Source organism: Aptenodytes forsteri, unplaced genomic scaffold, assembly GCF_000699145.1.
Source record: "Aptenodytes forsteri isolate BGI_AS27 unplaced genomic scaffold, ASM69914v1 Scaffold27, whole genome shotgun sequence".
Classification (NCBI taxonomy): Eukaryota; Metazoa; Chordata; class Aves; order Sphenisciformes; family Spheniscidae; genus Aptenodytes; species Aptenodytes forsteri.
The window spans coordinates 1,429,378-1,447,802 of record NW_008794407.1 but is presented as its reverse complement, the minus strand read 5'-3'; the positions used below and the strand labels follow the sequence as shown (position 1 = coordinate 1,447,802).

Here is an 18,425-nt window from a genome sequence, read left to right as displayed (position 1 = left end):
CCATTTAGAAAATGGTTTTTTAGCTCTAAGATTTCAAACAGTAGTTTTCTGACACAGAGACTATTAAGCATTCAGTGTTAAAAACAACCACCTCAGTGACACAATCCATAAGCATCATAACTGGCACCTCTATATAGACCTGATCTCTTCCCTTAAAAAAACCAAACTCAGCAACTTCCAGACTACAATTAAGAAAAGCGTTTAACCTGTTCTTCAACTACAAGGATCCTCAAAATATTCCCAGGTAACTATTTAACCATTGCTATCAGCACTGGAACAAGTGAAATATAATTTCACTCTAACTTTCTTCAACTTTATCATCTCTCTCTCCTACATTTTTCATTGTGGACCTGGGGAATCTTACTGCAAGACTATATAGTCCAACCCCACCTTCTTTCCTCTCTTACTCTTCACTTACCTTCACTTTCTCATAGTAAATGCCCACGCCTTCAACCTCTCGTTACAGCCATGTCATTTTCATCTGGATGTTCCCCATTACAACATTAAGTATAGGGCTCTAAACTGGACCTAGCTCTCTACTAGGATCAACTGAATCAGAGCAATTTCTTTACAAATCTTAAGTTCAGCACCCCCAGTAAGTATCAAGAGTGAAATAAGATTTGCTTCTTTGCAGTAACACCGCTGTCTATTCTTTTAGTTCATGATCCATTGACATGAACATACTTGTTGCCGTATTAACACCTCACCAGCTGATTGCTTTTTAAAATCTGTTTATTTGCTTCTTTCCTCTTAAGGGTTGCACATCTAGCCTATTCTATTTCATCTTGTTGACTTTGGAGTGCTCCTGAGAAGCTGGAAATAGCCTGAACTCATTTTGCCTTTTCAGTCTCTCCTCAGGTTGGTCGCATCCAGACATTGTGTCTAAGCATTAACTGCTCTGGCACCAGAAAGATTCCCTTACGGATGCACACTCAAAAAACATCCTCCCAGTCTGATCAGGATCCACAGCTGTGCATTCCCTGAACTTCAAGAACATCACATATCCATGGTTTGCTTAAACTATGGTTCTTCAGAACCACCAAAAACTTGACTGAATACATTTTACCTACTCTACTACCCCATCCCCATTTAGAGTCTTTATCTTGTCTATTAGGGATGTTAGATTGGTTGGACAGTTGATGGACTTTACCATTTATTTATTTGTTTTTACTGAAAGCCCTGCCTGAGCTATCTATTAGTTCAAAAAAAAAAAACCAACAAAAAAAACACAGAACAAAAACAACAACAAAAAAACCCCACCAAAACCCACAACACAGACATGCAGACATGTCCCCCCCAAGAAAGAAGAGCTAGCTTACTACTGTTCACCATTCTGCACAAAGTCTTTTGTGAAAATCTGCATTTCAAAGCAATCTGAGAAAGAATGCGCAATTCACAACCTGTGGTCTTGCTCTCATTTGCTGAAGTCTCAGAGGACCCAGGGCAGTCTAGAATTCACATGGTGCTTAAGTCTATCTCAAGCGACAACTCTGTATGGTTACAAAAATATATATTTAAAATAAAAAGAATCTCAAGAGTGAAATATATCAGTAGTACAAAGGAAAAGGAAAAAGTCACACTAGCTGTCACCTAAGCTGATTTTACCTCACCTGACCTTCTTAATGTTTTCATTTGTACCAGACCCTGTGCCTGGATTTGAGCAAGCCAAGCCAAGCAAGTCACTTTTAACTCTGTAAACCCAGTGATATTCAAGCGTTGTGTTCATGCTTTTATTTTAACCTCCCAAAACTCTCACCAGTGCTCATCTCTGGCACCCTCTTTTTGGATGATGTTAATAATTTGATTACTACCCTGATAAAGTGGTTTAGTATACGCCAACAGCCTGATTAATGTTCTGAGAACATTAATCAACTTCGCAATATGCTTACAATTGACACAGGACTTTTTGGATTATGGTTAATAAACATAGCTTCTACTGATGGTCCTATTAGCCCTGAGACAAGAAGTAGTTATAGCATGCCCTTTAATAGAAGCCAGTGTCAGCTTCCTCCAAAGAAAGTTTCCTTTTGCCTAAATTTCCAGTCATTTTGACCCTCACCAGTGCAGTAAGGGGCACAGTTAAGCTGTAATGAAAGCAAGGCCATTTGATCTAGCAAGAAGTGTAGAAGAAAGTATTCAAATAGATAACATCCTCCTCCTCCTCCTCACCCATATTTCACGGCTGCTTTTGTTTCCCTTGTGTCCCAGCAGGCAAATGGAAAATGGCAGGAAAAAGAGTGGACAGACACAGAATCAGTCTCTCCCACTCTTGCATGCAAGACTGACTAATCATATAATCATGGGTACTTTGTCTTTGCAGTTCAAAAACTTGACAGATAATTTTTGTATTTGCAACTCCTATGATGCCTTATTTGCAAGTTTCTCCCTTAAAAGGTACTAAAAACTTGTTTTGAGAAGTGAAGCATTGGTTTAGTCACCCAAAGAGGAACTTCAAGCTAAAACTGAGTATTGCTTAACTCAAATGAATCTCAGGACTTGACAACAGCAATTTACTGTTGCTGAAAGCAGGCCTTTTAAATTGTACTGAAAATCCGTCCACGTCTTTAGAGAGAATCATTGCAAGTTTGTTTTTCCCCACAGTTAGGGAATATGGGATCTACTTGCCCTATGAAGACACAGCCTTGACATTTATCAGTGAACAGCCTCTTGAATTCAGTAATAGCAGGTCACATACCTACAGCTGCACATGTGAACTATCTTTCAGACAGCAGCCTTTTTAGCCACATGAACCTGTGTGTTAAGCAATGGTAACCATCTTCAATGCACATCACTGCATCTATCCAGCTTTCTCTGGGACAGTTTCATCGCAATGAGAACCAGTCTGTGTATTACGCTTAAGACTTTCATGAACTTATTCCTGTTACCTTGAAGTGCAACCACATGAGCCTATTGCATACTGAATACACAAGATTCCTAGGCGTATCGCTTGCTAGTGAAACTGCTGCAAGTACAGTTAAATCCCTCCCCCAATGTATTCTTCACCTTTTTGTTTTACAACATTTGGTTTAAACTTCCAACTACTTTGTGCTGTGACACTGAAAATCAGAATCTAAAAATGGCAGAAAGCCATTACAAGGAAAAAAAGAAATATTCAGCAAGTCCTCTTTGTCCTTGATGTAAGCAACTCCTGTTCATGACAGGAACTAGGTAGCTTTCACAATGGTTTACATCCAGGTGGCTCATTTCAGACTGGAAGACCAGATTAAAATTTTGGCATCTCACCCAAAGGCCGTCGCTCTTTCTCACCCGAGTTTGGCATAAACAGCTGCAGAAGTTGCCCTCCTGCACCTCTCAGAAAGCCAAGCTGCTACTTGGGAAGGAAGGGGAGATGGGAGAGCCAGCTACTGACAGAGGGTAGCACCTGCTCTGAAGGGAGCATGTGCCTTGCAGCAACCACAATGAGTTGGGAAAAGCAGCTGCAACATCAATTATCAGGGTTAAGCTGCGAGCAAGTGCAAGAGGTTGCATTTAGCTGCTTGGGCAGCATTTACCCTTTGAACAGTCCCCTTCCTCACCTAAAGTGAGCCCAAGGAAACTGCCTGGAAAGCAGTATCTATTAGGGTCCAATTAGGGCCACAATCAAAAGCCTTCAAAATCTCTTGCGTATAATAAACCTCATATATAGTTGCCAGTTTTCCTTCCTCTACGCCATCCAGCTGAATAAATTTGCATGGTTGTAGATGGGTTAAAAGTTAAATTCCATCTCTAGTGTTAGAGCATTCACATGCTCTTAAGAGGAGATCTTAAATCAACTCTGATTACTGAAGAGTTACACTGACAGGAACAGTGAACAAATAGTAGCTTGTTAAGCACAGAGTGTATGTGAAGAGTGGTCAGGGAGAAGCTGAACATGCTTGCAGGAGTAAAGATTGCCTGACATTTTTCCAGTTAAAAGCTAATGAAAAATAAGGCCTGCCAAAATTCAGTCAGTTCACGTCATATTTGTTTATGTTATGTTCAGTTTAATCTTTCCCCCTAATCTGCATGTAAGGCTTTTACCATTTAACCAAATAAAACGCAGAAAATCTGAACGCTGCTTAAATCAAAACCAGGGACTGATCATTTTGAATTCGTATTTTCCTTTTCTGTGCCAAAGACCCACTTTCTCAGGGGGGCTATGCTACAGATACACATCAAAAAACTGCAGCTTGTTTTTCCCCTTTTGAATATTTGGACTGTTTAATGTGCCCCAAATTTAAGCTTCTCCTTGCATGCTTCAAGAAATCATTGTACAGGCTGAGAAAAAGTCCTCTGTAGTTAATGAATTTGACTACTACAGGCAAAACAGAGATTAACAGCAAAAGACTAACAGCAAAAACAGAGCAGGAGGGATTATGCTACATTGCTCAAGTGCTTCCTACTGTTGATAGCATCTGAACAGTATGGAAGTCGGGGGGGGGTGTGTGTGGAAAAAGTCATCCAATTTGAAAAGAGGACAACAGTGACTAATACAAGTTCATTTTGTATGAAGGACAAGCTGACAGAAGAAGAATTTAACCTTTAGAGTACAAGCCCAAGAATTGCCTGGAAGGACATCCAAAATTACTAAGTTCCAAAAGTCATCTCATGTCAATAACACCTACTGTCCTTCCATGAGTTTCTTTCTGCTTTACTTCATATGCAGAGCAATGAGCAACAACAAGGTAGTCCATAAAGGAACAATTCCGCCTGCCCGTGGCGTGAACCTATACCTTCCAAACCTAATGGTCAAAGTTAAATCCATATATGATGTTACATAACTTCATTACAATGTTCCCAGCATTTGCTTTACTCTTTTCAAAAAGTTCATATTGATTTTTGTTTTTTTAAACTTTTGCAAACATAGCTGAGTTGCAAAAGAAGAAAATGTGCCTTCTCCACTCATGTCTTCTATTGCCTTAACTCTAGCTATACCATACACAAGAGCTGCCTTACTAGTCCTTCCATTACTTCAGCAAGACGCATAACCTAGGTAAGTTTACTTTGCCACTCTCTCTTTCCACAATTAGTAGTCCTGTCCTACAAAAACACCCTCTTGCAAGAGTTGATTGTTTCGACCATACTTTAATTCAATTCCCATCCTTGGACTGCCAAGGATGTTAATTTCTAACAAGACTGGTAGTGTTCTTCCTTCACTGAGCTGACAGCCAGGAACTGGATTTAGGCCCAGACTCCCGAAGTTATTTAAACACTTCCAATCCTCCTAGTGAAAAGGACCTAAATGTACTTGAAAATTTAGTCCCCATGTTCAAACAGGAATTCATGAAACTAAAAATAAGCAGCTTTCACTCACTGCCAGTTAAAATCCAATTTTTTAATTGCAGCCTACTGATAGCTGATCATAAGACGGTATTTGACAAAAAAAAAAGTTTGTTTTAACTCCATTCTACTGTGCCAGAAATGAGAAGTGTGTCTTCTTAAAAATATGGAAAATTATTATACCAGGCTCAGCTGTTGATCACTACTTCTCAGAACTTTTTCTCTCAGTTGCAATCTATTCAGAAGATCCTGAGAGCTATTTCTTTCCGCATGGAGCGCTAAATTCTGTACTACACATGATTCTCTGAAATTTCCTACAAGACTCAAAGCAGTACTCAAACACACATCCCAGGTTCTAGAAGTCTGGATGCTTATATTTGAGAAGTGCTGAGGTTGTGTTGAATACTGCCATTTGTCAAAGTAATTTTGTTGCTTGATCACAAGTACCTCTGTACTTGGCTACCCTCTATTTTCCTCCTTTGTGTTTTATAATTTCACTGCTCAAATACAAATTTGCACTACTTGTAACAGAAGGAATGATTTATGTGTGTGATTTACAAATTCTACCTTAACATAGAGCAAATAGATAACATGTCAGTGCTGTAAAGTGGGGCCTGTTCTTACCATACAGTTCATGGCAAAGTGATTGTGCTGTGTCTGAAGCTCCATCGCGTGGGGGTGACTGGTTCCGATCTCTGTGTAGCTGTTCAGAAACAGACCTTTGTTGTGTGTGATCCAGTCAAACATCTGCAAGAAAATATTAAGGAAAGAAAGAAAGAAAAAAAAAATCACTAATTCGTTATGGCAGAAATCATAGACAAGTAATGTGAGAAATCTGTGAACACAGAAGACAGTCTCTAAGGCCATAAAAATTAACACTAATGCTCCTTCCATTGTAAGTTACCGTACATTTTAACCAAATCATTGCTGAAATCTGACTTTTCGGACCAGAGAGCTGAGGCTGTTAAATCTTTACTATAGCTGTTTATCTCAACAAGCTACGGTAAAGTCATAATCATAAAGTCATAAACTTCATTACTACAAAGAAGTCATAGTAAACAAACAGGCTTGGAGCACAGCCCTGAGTTACCAAGCTTATACGTTCTCTAGTGTCAGCTTTTCATGATGTCAGCAGCTTAGTAATTTAGAATGAAAATGGCAACTCATGGAAATTAAATATAAATTCATTCTTGCTGATCACGTACTTGAGCAGCAAGTTTAATATTTTTAGTTCATAACTTTACAGCAGATTTGAAACCAACTTTTCTATTGCTAAACAAATTTAAAAAAACTATAATTGAGCACAGAGTTACACATTACCTTCTTCCAGACAAGTTTAGGAATAATCTTTATATATGTTTGTTTGGTTTTTCGTTTTTTTTGTTTTTTTTTTTTAAAAAAAGTATTTTAATACCCAAGCAAATTTTAAGAAAGACTTTATCTGACAATGACCATCAATGGAGATACATAGGTATGCTAACAGTAGCACTGGAAGACGAAGTTTTCAAAGACCAAGCAACAGAGCAAAAGGCTAAGTTTAACACCACCACCCCCACACCCCCTGCAATGGTCTTGAAACCTTTGCTATATCTCAGCTCAAAAGACCCACCTACTCTCTGGATAAGCTGAAAAAGATTGTTTAGAAAAAAAATGGTAGCAATGAGCAGCAAGTACTCATTTAAAGATCTTTTAAAATATGCTGGCTAACAGAGCAATATTATCAAATCCATTATTCCACCCAGGTACGTGACAAATCAAATTATAAGTAGAGCACAATATGGTAAGGACTGTAAACAACAAAAAAAAAGTTTTAAGAGCTTAGACAACTGAGACAGCTGATCACATACTCCTAAAGTTTTCAGTTTATCTAGACTACAGTGAAGATGTGTTAGAACATTATTCAAAATAGACACTGATCCTGCTCGTGACCACCCTTCTCGAGGTAGTCTGACTTTGCTGCCTTCAGATACCTACAGGGCAATTCCAATCAGATTCCCTCCCACCTCGCCCCTTTTTTGCCTTCTCTTCTCCTGAACCAGCCCACATTTCTTGTGCAAAGAGTTGTGCAAGTCCTCCAGAATGAACAGGTTTATTTCTCCCCATCCAATACCCTTTATTTTTCCAACAAAGATCCAGCCCTTTCCCACACCTAAATAAACCACATAGACATACACCGATAAAGAAGCCCTGAGCTAAGAAATCTAATCTGACGCAAGCAGTGAAATAAGGGCTGCAAGTAGATTAAGGCAAGGGCCTTAATCCAAAAGTGAGCTGGGATACTACACAAACCTTGTTTTTTATTCTCTCATCAACCAGTAGAAAAAGATTAAGTCCCAGGTATGTTAGCTGCTGTCAACCCCATTTTGAGGTGCCTAACATTTCCCTCTATCTTGAAAGAAAGATGCGTTAATTTAATATAGACTTGTTCTTGGAATCGGGAATGTAGAAAACACAGATAGGAGCTTATGCAACCACATGGCAGGACAGAGATCAATCCCACAGGCTCAAGTATTTCACAAGGAGTTTCTTAAAGCCCAAGTAATGTAAGCAACTTTTAGATGAGTAAATGAAGAACATCTTTCAATATCACGTGAACACCATCAAAATAGATATTATTCATGCTATAATAAAGAATAATTAATGCTGTAATTAAGTGGCTGAAAGGTTGCTAAAAAGCATTTTGGGCCTGAAAGAGCAATACTAGACCAACAGCTTGTTATTTTCTTAATAATTTTATAACTCTAAATTCACTTGACCAGATTTTTTTCAACTCTTTACATGCCCCTACTATTTTCAGCTATACCTATTCAGTAAACACTTACTTTAAATGGTACTTTTAAAAAATGATTTCTATTTTAAACACAGCAGAAAAACATTAAGAGTAATGTAAACAAAGTCCCTGAGCTGAAATTATGAGGGTAAGGGAAAGTACGGAGGAAGAAAACAGAGGAAGAAGGAGGAAGAAGTAGTATTACGTATGTTTGCCCTGCTTTTACTCTTCCCCATGCATCTGCTTATGACCACTGCTGGAGAGCAGGATACTGGTTTAACACAGACCTTTGGTCTCATCCAGTTCAGGCATTCTTACATAAAATATTTTGAGAAATCTGACAAAGACCATACTTACCACTTGACTGCATAGGCCAGTTACTTCTCCGGGAGAAAAACTCCCCACCCTTCCTTACAGCTATTTGTTCCATGGTAACAAGTTAATAAGAAGTGATTGCAAAACCATTCTATATGAAAACAGATCTTATTTGAGCTCATCTAAAAGTGCACTGCCTGCCATATTTCCTCTTCAAGTTCCATGACAATCAAGGGCTTTCTCATTTGAAGGGACTGGTTAGCCCCAAACATTCTGAGATCACTCAGTCCCCTGTTAATGACACATGCACTGTCAAAAGAGATACATCAGGTTTTAGCCTGGGACTTTAAAACCTGCATCAATGAAGCAGTTCCCCATGTCAGCCTCTTCAGACTTTGTCGACTGCCTGTCACTCAAATCCCAAGGGTCACTCAAAAGACGACCAATGTAGTCCTTAGTCATCTGTATTTATAAAGTATACATTATTCATCTTCACTTGATGCATGCAAAAGCATCTATCTGGAACAAAAATTTACCAAAGCAAAAGCTTTAAAGTCACTACCACTTAAAATTTTCTTCAGTGAGAGCTACCTGTATTCTCTACAGCTTAGAATTACTACCCCATCCCCTTTACTCCAGAAGACTAAGAGTCACTCTTAATCAAGAAATCCTTTATGTCTCATAAAAAGGCTTGTGATTAACTCTAAAGACAAAAATTACTATTTGCAGTTATCCATGGTACTTCTTTCAAGTCCATCAAGCAGCGCCCATTTATACTCCTCTCCCTCAATCCCTTACCTTTTCAGCATCCTGCTCAAACAGCCTGAGCTGAAAACATTGGTCCAATTTCAATTTCCGCACATGCCACATCTGATGCAGATGCTGCCGTGTTGAGTGCAGCCTGTCCAGCATGGTGGATACTTTGGGTAAAAGGTTCTGTAAGTCTGCATTCCCTGACCCAGAGTTCTTTTTGGGAAAGCTATCACTGCTCTGTATCCGCTGAAGTAGCTTTTGTCCTTCCACATCAAGGTCCTCGATAGGGGCCTTAATGACTTTCTTTTTTAATTGTGAATGCTCCTCTATCATATTGCGAGCACCTTCCAGGTCCTGAGGCATTTCCTTTTTTGACAATATATCTTGCAGTTCCTCCAGTCTGGACAGCATATGGGTTGCATTGCTAATGTAGTCCTCAAAGGCAACTCTGATTTCTATCCACTCCTCATGGTTGTACTCCAAACAGCCATCAAATTCTGGGGTTAGCTGAGAAGGATCAACTACTTTGGTAAGGCCTTCCAGAGACACCATATTTGTCTAAAAAATAAAAATGAAAATTAAAAAATGCTGTTACTAAAATGAATTTGAAATTTTCTTTCAAGTTTTTGTTTTTCTCTTTGTAAGAGTTGATCATTTTGCCCATGAAGTCCACATGACTTTTCTCATACACTTCTTTCCAAACATGAATTCCCATCAGCCTCCTGTCTTGCAGGTATTTCCCCAAATGAGAGAAATATTTTACTTCTTTCTTACCTCACTTCTTTCTTACCTCACTACACTTAAGGACAAAACAGCAACCACTCTTTTGACTACTGTTTTGATTAAGTTTTGACTCTGTGTAATCTAAAGCAGCAGGAGGATAACAGCAAGATTCAGTTGGCTGCTTTCCTCTGGATGCTGGTGATATCACGATTACCACAATGCAGACCAAGACAACAAACAGATGAAACCTAACTTTTTACCATTAGGGGTAAAACCCTAATTCCATCTTCCTCATGCTCAGAAAAAGAATATAAATGACAACATGCACAACTACCTAGCCTAAGTACATGAAGAAAACCACATTCCCTCTAGCACCACTGGCCTAATGCACCCTTCCTCTCATCTAGAACATAATTTATCTGAGAGTTTTCAAGATGCTGATCCGTAGCGAGCACACTTAAAACCATGAAATAAAGGTAAATTTGTATTACCAAAGGGGAAATTACCTCAAACTCAAACTTAGAGCTGCCAAAGTTAGTCCTCTGTTTCTGCCAGAAATTGTCCGGCTTGATTATCAGTGCAACATGAATACAACATGGAAAGGATTCCTGTAAAATCTTCAGCAGAGGCTTTATGGAGTCCCATTTTGACCCACGCATATCTACAATGACGGTGAATCCTCGTTTACATACTTCCTCACTGCAGAAGAAAGAAGAAAAGGTTATCAAGCAAATGTTACAACTTCAAACACAGCACTCTACTGCACCACGCTGCCTATAATGAATGTGGTCTCCTCAGCTAACCGTAAAACCCTAGGGTCTCACTGTTGACTCGCTGACACATACAGCAGATCTCATGAACCTCTCAGGAAGCTTCTCTTACCCCCCTGCCAAACTCCTTGTGGGTGACAGCTTTACACCTGTTGCTGATTTGATAATCTGCCTTTATCTCCTCTTTCATTTTCATTGTTTATATTAATGATGATTCATCTTCCAGTCTTGTTTCTCCTTCACCTTACACACACATTAAACACACCATCTACCGAAGCAGCAATATGTAATTTACAATTGACTCTTCAGAAAACACACTCACACACTTTACTGATGACAATACTCATGCCTTTCTAATGACTGAGGGGATCCTCTAAAAGACAGAAGATGGCATACTGTTCTTACCTACCACTTCTGCAAGTTTTTTAAACTGTCTCAGATTTAGTCCCATATTATCTGAGAGTTAAAGAGTCTGTAGAGGGAAAAAACCCCTTTACTGACAATTTCTTCTGTAACAGGATCGATTTGTGGATAGTTAATGGGTAAGAAAGCATTTTATGGCTGTGAAGAAAACAGCATCAACCTGTTTCTACAAAATTTGAGCTCAATTTTTCTGTCCAAAAGTCGACAGACCTTACACCCAAATTCTCTGGTAACTCCTCCTAGAATGGCAGATTCAATTTCTTTTCATCAATATCTTTTGTACACTTAGTGCCTTCTGCTGATCAAAAGTGGCAATCACCACCACCACCAGAAATTTTGATTTTGTTCCAGTAGAATTTGCTACATGACCTTGTTAACACGGAAAGGAAAAATATTTCAAAACCAATGTGTCATAGCCAATGGACTATCAAAAGGGACCAAATGTCCATTGTTTGAGTACATGAGTCACTTTCAGGGATGTGACTAATGTAAATGCAATTCTGGAGTTCATGTGGTGAGGTTTTCAGAGTGTCCAAGAAGTAGGGAAGCTTCACTGGCATACTTTACACAGTCTCATTGGCCACACTGTAGAAAGATGAGTTATGACTGATAGAAGAGAGCAGAAGAGCTTCCGAAAGAAGTGATAATACAGGTTCCTTAGGAGCTTTCGTAAAGTTGGTTTAAAAAAACCAGACCCAAAACCAAACCACTATTTAAAAAAGGAGTTTATCAAGATGAATGCTGGCTGTCCCACCTGCCCATAGGAATGCCAAAAATGGCAATGGTAGCAGGAAAATACATTAAAATTAACTAGCTTGGAATACACATAGGCTACAACATACAATTTTCTGACCATGGTGAAAATGTTTTCTAACAGCCTCACAGGACTAAAGGACAAAAACAACCACTGTTTTAAAGATACACCCATTATTGAAAGGCTGCATGCTATTATACGAGAGCTGCTCAGGCCATCCCTATCCTACCACACAAACTGAGCACTGCATGAGGAGGAGTGCTTGCCACTAATTCACGAGGTACACATCTACTGGGGTGTACAAAGCGGCCCCTCATCATGCAATACAATGCAGATGTGTCCTCCCATCACGTGGCCCCATCATTTGACAAAAGATGAATCCCTTTTGGCCAAGGATCACAAAAATCGTTCTAGGAGGCTTTAGTCAGCCAAGGTCATCTGTTAGGTAAACCTGAACTACACTAGTACCTGGTCCAGTCAGCACTGATGACTTAAGTTTAGCAATATTTTTAAATCAGATAAATTGTTAAATTAGTAAAATTGTGAGACTGAATCACCTTAAGTGTTTAGACCTCTTGCCAAACAACTGATACCTCTGAATCTTCAGCTACGTAGAGTAACAGTACTGCAATAACTAATAGACAGACCAAATATTTGGGGCTATTTGTACCAGCTGGGACTTCTTAATTAGCAACAGTTGCATGGTCAGTCCCTAAAACATGACCTGTATGAAAATGAGTCTTGCTTTTAATAAAGCTCCCTTTATTCTCGAAGCTTTGCCATGCTTAGAGATATAAAACCTGCACTAACTTCCTTTTCATTTTAAACCTGTTGATGCTAAACTAACATACATCTTTTGCCAGAGGACCACTGCATTTGGCCAGATTATCTCTAGAAAACTCTCTTGGGCATATTTTGATGCATATTTGTCTATTAACTTCTCTAGTAACTTGAAGCTCCAGAGGGCTAGAATACATCTCAAACTTTCAAATGTGAAGTCAAATTATTTCAGAAGTAAAAATCTCAAGCCTTCTTCCCATCCTCCTCCCTCTACCTCCCCAAAATCCCTCAGTTAACTTTAAAAAAAAAAAAAAAGAGTAATAAACACTCCTACACTTCAAAGTGAAATAAAGACTAGAATAATTGAATTACCAGCAATTGCTCTTAAGGAAGGCCATACACACTGTCAACTAGATGCCTTGAAGTTATTTTTATGGAAGCACTTTTGTCAATCTGAAACCGACATTTAATTCATCAGGTGCAAAGACGACTGCCTATAAATTAACACATTACAGAAATATGGAAGGTATTGCATTCAGGGATGTTGTCCAAGGGATTTTTTTCAACTGTAATGACAACTGCTCCTTGAGGTCATAGTCAAACATATTCAAGCACAGTCAGCGTTGCTCCAGTCTGCACCAAATGCTGGCAGATTCTGAGATGGACCTAAAGTCAGGGTCTTATGATAATTTTTGTCCCAAATTCAGTTACTACTAGGAACAAAGTTCTATGTGAACAAACTTTTTTACATATATATAATATATAACTTTTTTTTTTAATATGTATATAACATTATATATCCATATGGGTGTGTATATACACACACACTAGCACTGGATTTGACTTCTGCCGATTTATTTAAATAGCACTTTGTAATTCATAGCTTAAATTGTTGATAATACAATGATATCAGTACTTTCACAGACCTCTCCACAGGTTTATCTGAGACCTGTACAAGCAATTTTAAATTTCTCTCTCCTGGTTATTCCTGTGCTGTATCAGGACACTATAACTTATCTAATACAAATAACAGGAGTGTTGTGCTGACCTCAGTCCACACAAGGCATATTGTGAATGATGACCAGTACATTTCTAATTATTGATGTACTGAAAGCCTTCGAGCTTTATTCGCAATCTTCAACACAGTGACAGCAATATGGCATGACAGTGCCATTTCCAAGACACAAACTACTTCCAGCTAAAGCACACCAGCCATTCTGCCAACATCCTTCCTTCTAGAAGGCAGAGTAATTATTTAGGTCTTTTCCAAAAAGCAGTTCAAAAACAGTAACTGACAGAACCTGGTATGAATTTGCTCATTTTCTTAACCCATTCAGTCTTCTAGCTTGTGGATGTACTGCAACATAATCCATTTATCTTGTTTTATAGCTTCAGAGCTTATCAAGTGACCATCACTTACCTAGGAATACACGCTAGGTATGAAATTAGTCTTCTAAGGTCTTCTTGCCGTATTCTATCATGATTACTACGAGCTGGAAACGTTAGAATGGGACCTCCACGCTTATCTCTGCCACCTGAAAAATTAAACATGTTAGAAGACCTCACAGCATAACTCCATTCTTGTTTGCAAAACTACTCTTCAGAATACTTTTGGAAAACCTAAGTCCTACACTGTTTCATTAATATCCATTCAAAAAAAAAAGAAGTGATTTCAAGTTAAATGCCAACAATGTCATTTAGAGACCAGCTTAAAACTGAATTTTGGGGGTATCAATCAGCATGTTGTCACAATTCCTACAATGAGGAAGTATCTGTGAAAAAAATTGAAATAAAGAATAACCATAGCGTTACACTTACACATTAGAGTCACATTCAAATTTGACTGGCAGTGTGACATCTCCAGAAATGGTGCTTTGTTATGTATTTCACTTTTGAATCAGCAAGTGTACAGATTAAATTTAAATACAGAGTCATGCTACTTTGTAGGCAAGTATTTAGAGGATACTCAGCATTAACTTCATTACTAGCACAGAGATTAGGTGTATAGTATTTCACACCCAATGCATATACTAGATGAGTAGAAGGATACTATTTAAGCATTTAAGTTTATATTTTTCCCCTGTTCTGATGTGCACATTCTGAATTGTCAGTTTATAGTTTTAAATTTTGTTAGCAATGCAGGAAATTCTGAATCCACTTAATATGTAAGGCAAAAAATCTGACTTTGAGTGGTTCCACTTAAATGTATTCGTCTCATTCGTTAAATTGCACAACTTACTGTAGTTGAACATTAAAATGCAATTTTATATCCAACCCCTTGCTAGTGACAACAAAAATGTTACCATTACTAAATGCTAAAGTCAAGTCAGTAGGCTGTCTTTATTAACACTTGTATAATAGCACAGACATATTCTTACAAGCTAAATTTCACATATACGTTCTCAACCACACATGTAGACTGTTTTCTCCTGTCCCATGGAAATGCAGAAAAACACTATCCTCTGTCCTGAACAATTTCTCATTGTAAATCAGCTCCTCATTGTAAACCCATGTTACTAAACAAAGTTTAAAAAAAAAAACAAACCCTTAGAAAGGAAGGCCAAAAGCAAATGAATAAAACCAGTCACTCAAAAATTCATCACTATCCTCCCCAACAGAGTCTGCATGTGCTTGCTAGAGACACTAAGCCTAGCTGTCAAGGTCTCCAGGGATTGTCTGCACTGGACATGTTCCCCATGAGGCACCAAATGAAACTCGGAAGAGGCAAAAGCAGCTTTGAATTTCTGTCAAGCTGCAATGCCAGAAACCTAAACTTAAAAGGAAATTCATATTCTTATCTTCCATGACCCTCTTAAGTGGGACATGAGATTAAAAACAACTGAGTTGTCTCATTCTAATGGAGAGAGGCAAGTCTGGTCTTGACCATCCTGACCCACTTGCCAAGCAGAGAGCTTTGAGGATTTTTACATAGCAAGTGACAGGATAAAAACAAGACAGAAGCCACAAGAGAGAGGAAGGATAAATGACAAGACTGAGTCCAACAGCCCAGGCCTCTGCTCAGCTCCAGAGTGATCACTGGGCTCCAAAGCTACCAAACTTGTCTGAAAGTCTGCTGCAGCTCTTAATGCTCTCCTCAGTGCACCCCAGGCCATCAGCTACAGATCTTAAAAATTTACATTTCAACTGGTAAACGCTACTGATTCCAACTCCCCAGAAACGGTGCTCGATTGCTCAGGGTGGAAATTCTTCTTTAAAAAGCAGCCGCTAGCAGGGAAGAGCATATGCTGAATTGTCTTTAACACTCTCTAAGCATTTTAAACAAATGCCTTGTTACATGCAGTCACCTCAGATCAGTCCTCCGGGCCTTTCCCACACAGCAACTCCTGTATCATGCAATCTTCCAACATGGCAGAGGTAAGAAACCCATATTCTTTATGTCATTTTGGATGCCACTTCAGTTGGCTCCCAGCTCCACATACGCCACAGAGAAAACCCATTTTTAAAGTATGGTGCTCAAATTTCTGATAAATCATACCCTGAAATTTTTCTACGTTGGAGAAAAATCTGTCACACAAATTTCAGGTCTAATTAATACAGCTTTGATCTTCGGTGAAAAGAATTTCACTATCTGGTCTTAAACCAGATACCAAAATTGCAAATATTAAGTAAAAAAGTCCCTAAGACTTGTTTTTTTCATCAGCTATACCGAAAGCTTTCTTAGGTCTTTTCCAATAAATAACTCTAATTCCTTTGCTCCTGATGCTCCCATGTCATACACAAACAAGAATGTTAAAAGCAGCAATGTATGAGGCATCAGGTGGGAATTTCCTGTCTCACAACAGTCTTTATCCAACCCAACCCCCTATTTGTTTCCGTTTAACAAAAACATATTAAGCTACTACTTTCATCGGTGAGACTTCCATTTTTACCCCTTTCCTTTTATATAAAACCCCCACAGTACTGAGATATTCTGTTTATGCCAAGATGTGTTACGAATAGCTGATCAACTCACGTGAGTCACCCAACATGAATCACTTCTGTCTAGTGCACATCACTAACAGCAGTATTGTCAATGGTCTCCAAACGGCACCAAAATCCATCAGGCTGAGTAGTGCAGTTTTTTCAGGAAATGCCTTTTTACCTAGTTTCAAAGTACCTAGGTAAAACTAAACAGTGGGCTTTTACAGCATGTTTGAAAAGCAAGACAAGTTATCAAGTGCTATTTCCTCATATGAAACCAAGATAATTGCACCTTGTAAGAAAATGCTCTCTTCATGTAAGTATGTGTAGAGATGTAAGAGTATCTGTATTTCAACAGACTTCAGTTTAAACTTAACAAAAAAATTGCATCCAAGACTCCATTCGTACTTCATGGTTACATCTCTAGGAGGCTTTTCTATTTCAGGTAGTGAGACACCCAATACTCAAGCAGACTATTTCCCAGTTAGGTGAAAATCAGTTCAAGGAAGCTTATTCTCTTCCCCCCACACTCCCCCCCCGACATTTTGTTGTTGTTGTTGTTGGAGAACCACTCTGTTGGGAATTTTAGAAAAACAACACAGGATTCACAGGGAAGCTGCACCCAAGCATTTGCATTCTACACATCAAGTTATTTTGTTACTTTGACCAATACAAGATAAAGCAGTCCAGTCTGTCAGACAGGTTTCATGAAGGACAAGTATTTCGAATACAGAATTTATAACAGAATCAATACGTACAGATACCAGAATTCAGGCTAGCTTGGTGAGCTTTGGGACTTTGCAGTTATCAACCTACATAACAGCACGATGTACTTCACAATACTTCACAGAAGTATTTGTTCTTCCGTACTTCCTTGCCTCCTGCCCTAGCAAAAAAATACCTGCTTCAAAATCTGTTTCAGAATTGAATTCTCAGAGACTACATCTCTCCTTCTCACTCCAGCTGTCATCCAATCAATAACTTTACCTTTCTTTAACAGTTTGAGCATCACAGCTACACTAACATGTTTTAAGATATGCAAGGAACACACAGATTTTAACCAGTCCAGATGACTTATCTGCACCATAGTCCTCATTTGTACATGGTTTGTTGTACACAATTTAGTTCTAAATTCACCTTTTTTTCTTTTATTTTTTTAAAGTATCTTGGCTGGTGTTACAGATAACAGAGGCAAGGAGAAAGAATTCTCTTCCATCTAAATACATCTTCAGATACGCTAAATTATGAAAAATGCACTCTTTTTTTTTTTACAAAAACACATCATTACCTGCTCAATAAAGGGGGCTAAACTGGACTGCAATGATGGAGGAGAAAGCAAAAGTGAATCACATCAGATGTACTGTGATTTGTGGCAGAGGAAAAGCAACTACTGGAGTAGTTTTTTCAAAGTGATAAAGTACTCAGACTGTGTAAAGAAAAAGAAACTATGTTGAGTAGATCTGTTAAATATATCCACCTGAAAACAAATGAAAGGAATAAATGAAAAGCAAAGACTGAAACAAAGCATTATAGAATTACAGCCCAACTCAGGCTAACACAGATCGAAGAGGTACCTGTTGGAGGAGAAAAGGGAAACTCTCATAAATACAGCTGAATCACAACATAGTACACTTGGAGTAAAAGTGGTACCTCGGTGGGAGGTATCTGTTACCAAGAGCTTTAACTTGATTAAAACACCAAGATGTCTGATTGGATCAAAACATCATCTCAAGAATGGCTTAGGAGATACCTATGGTGGAACAGTTGTTGCCCCTTGTCTTCTCCATGTAGCTCCTTGTGAAGAGAGCGCCTCCATCCTCTTTGTAGCTGTCCTTTAAGTACTGGAATACTGTGATAAGGTACCCCCTGAGCCTTCTCTTCTCCAAGGAGAAAAGACCTAACTCCTCCAATCTTTCCTCATAGGGCAGGTTCTCCAGCCCTTTCATCATCTCCATGG

At 38.7% G+C, this 18,425-nt stretch overlaps 1 protein-coding gene across 1 annotated transcript in view; it reads right to left on the bottom strand.

The window, feature by feature from the left end:
• The window catches only part of TRIO (trio Rho guanine nucleotide exchange factor), a 186,127-nt gene that overhangs the window by 164,775 nt on the left and 2,927 nt on the right, over positions 1 to 18,425 (bottom strand). Inside the window, 4 exon segments of the mRNA XM_019474271.1 lie at positions 5,884 to 6,006; positions 9,143 to 9,655; positions 10,327 to 10,519; positions 13,968 to 14,082. Coding sequence (XP_019329816.1) covers positions 5,884 to 6,006; positions 9,143 to 9,655; positions 10,327 to 10,519; positions 13,968 to 14,082 — 944 coding nt within the window.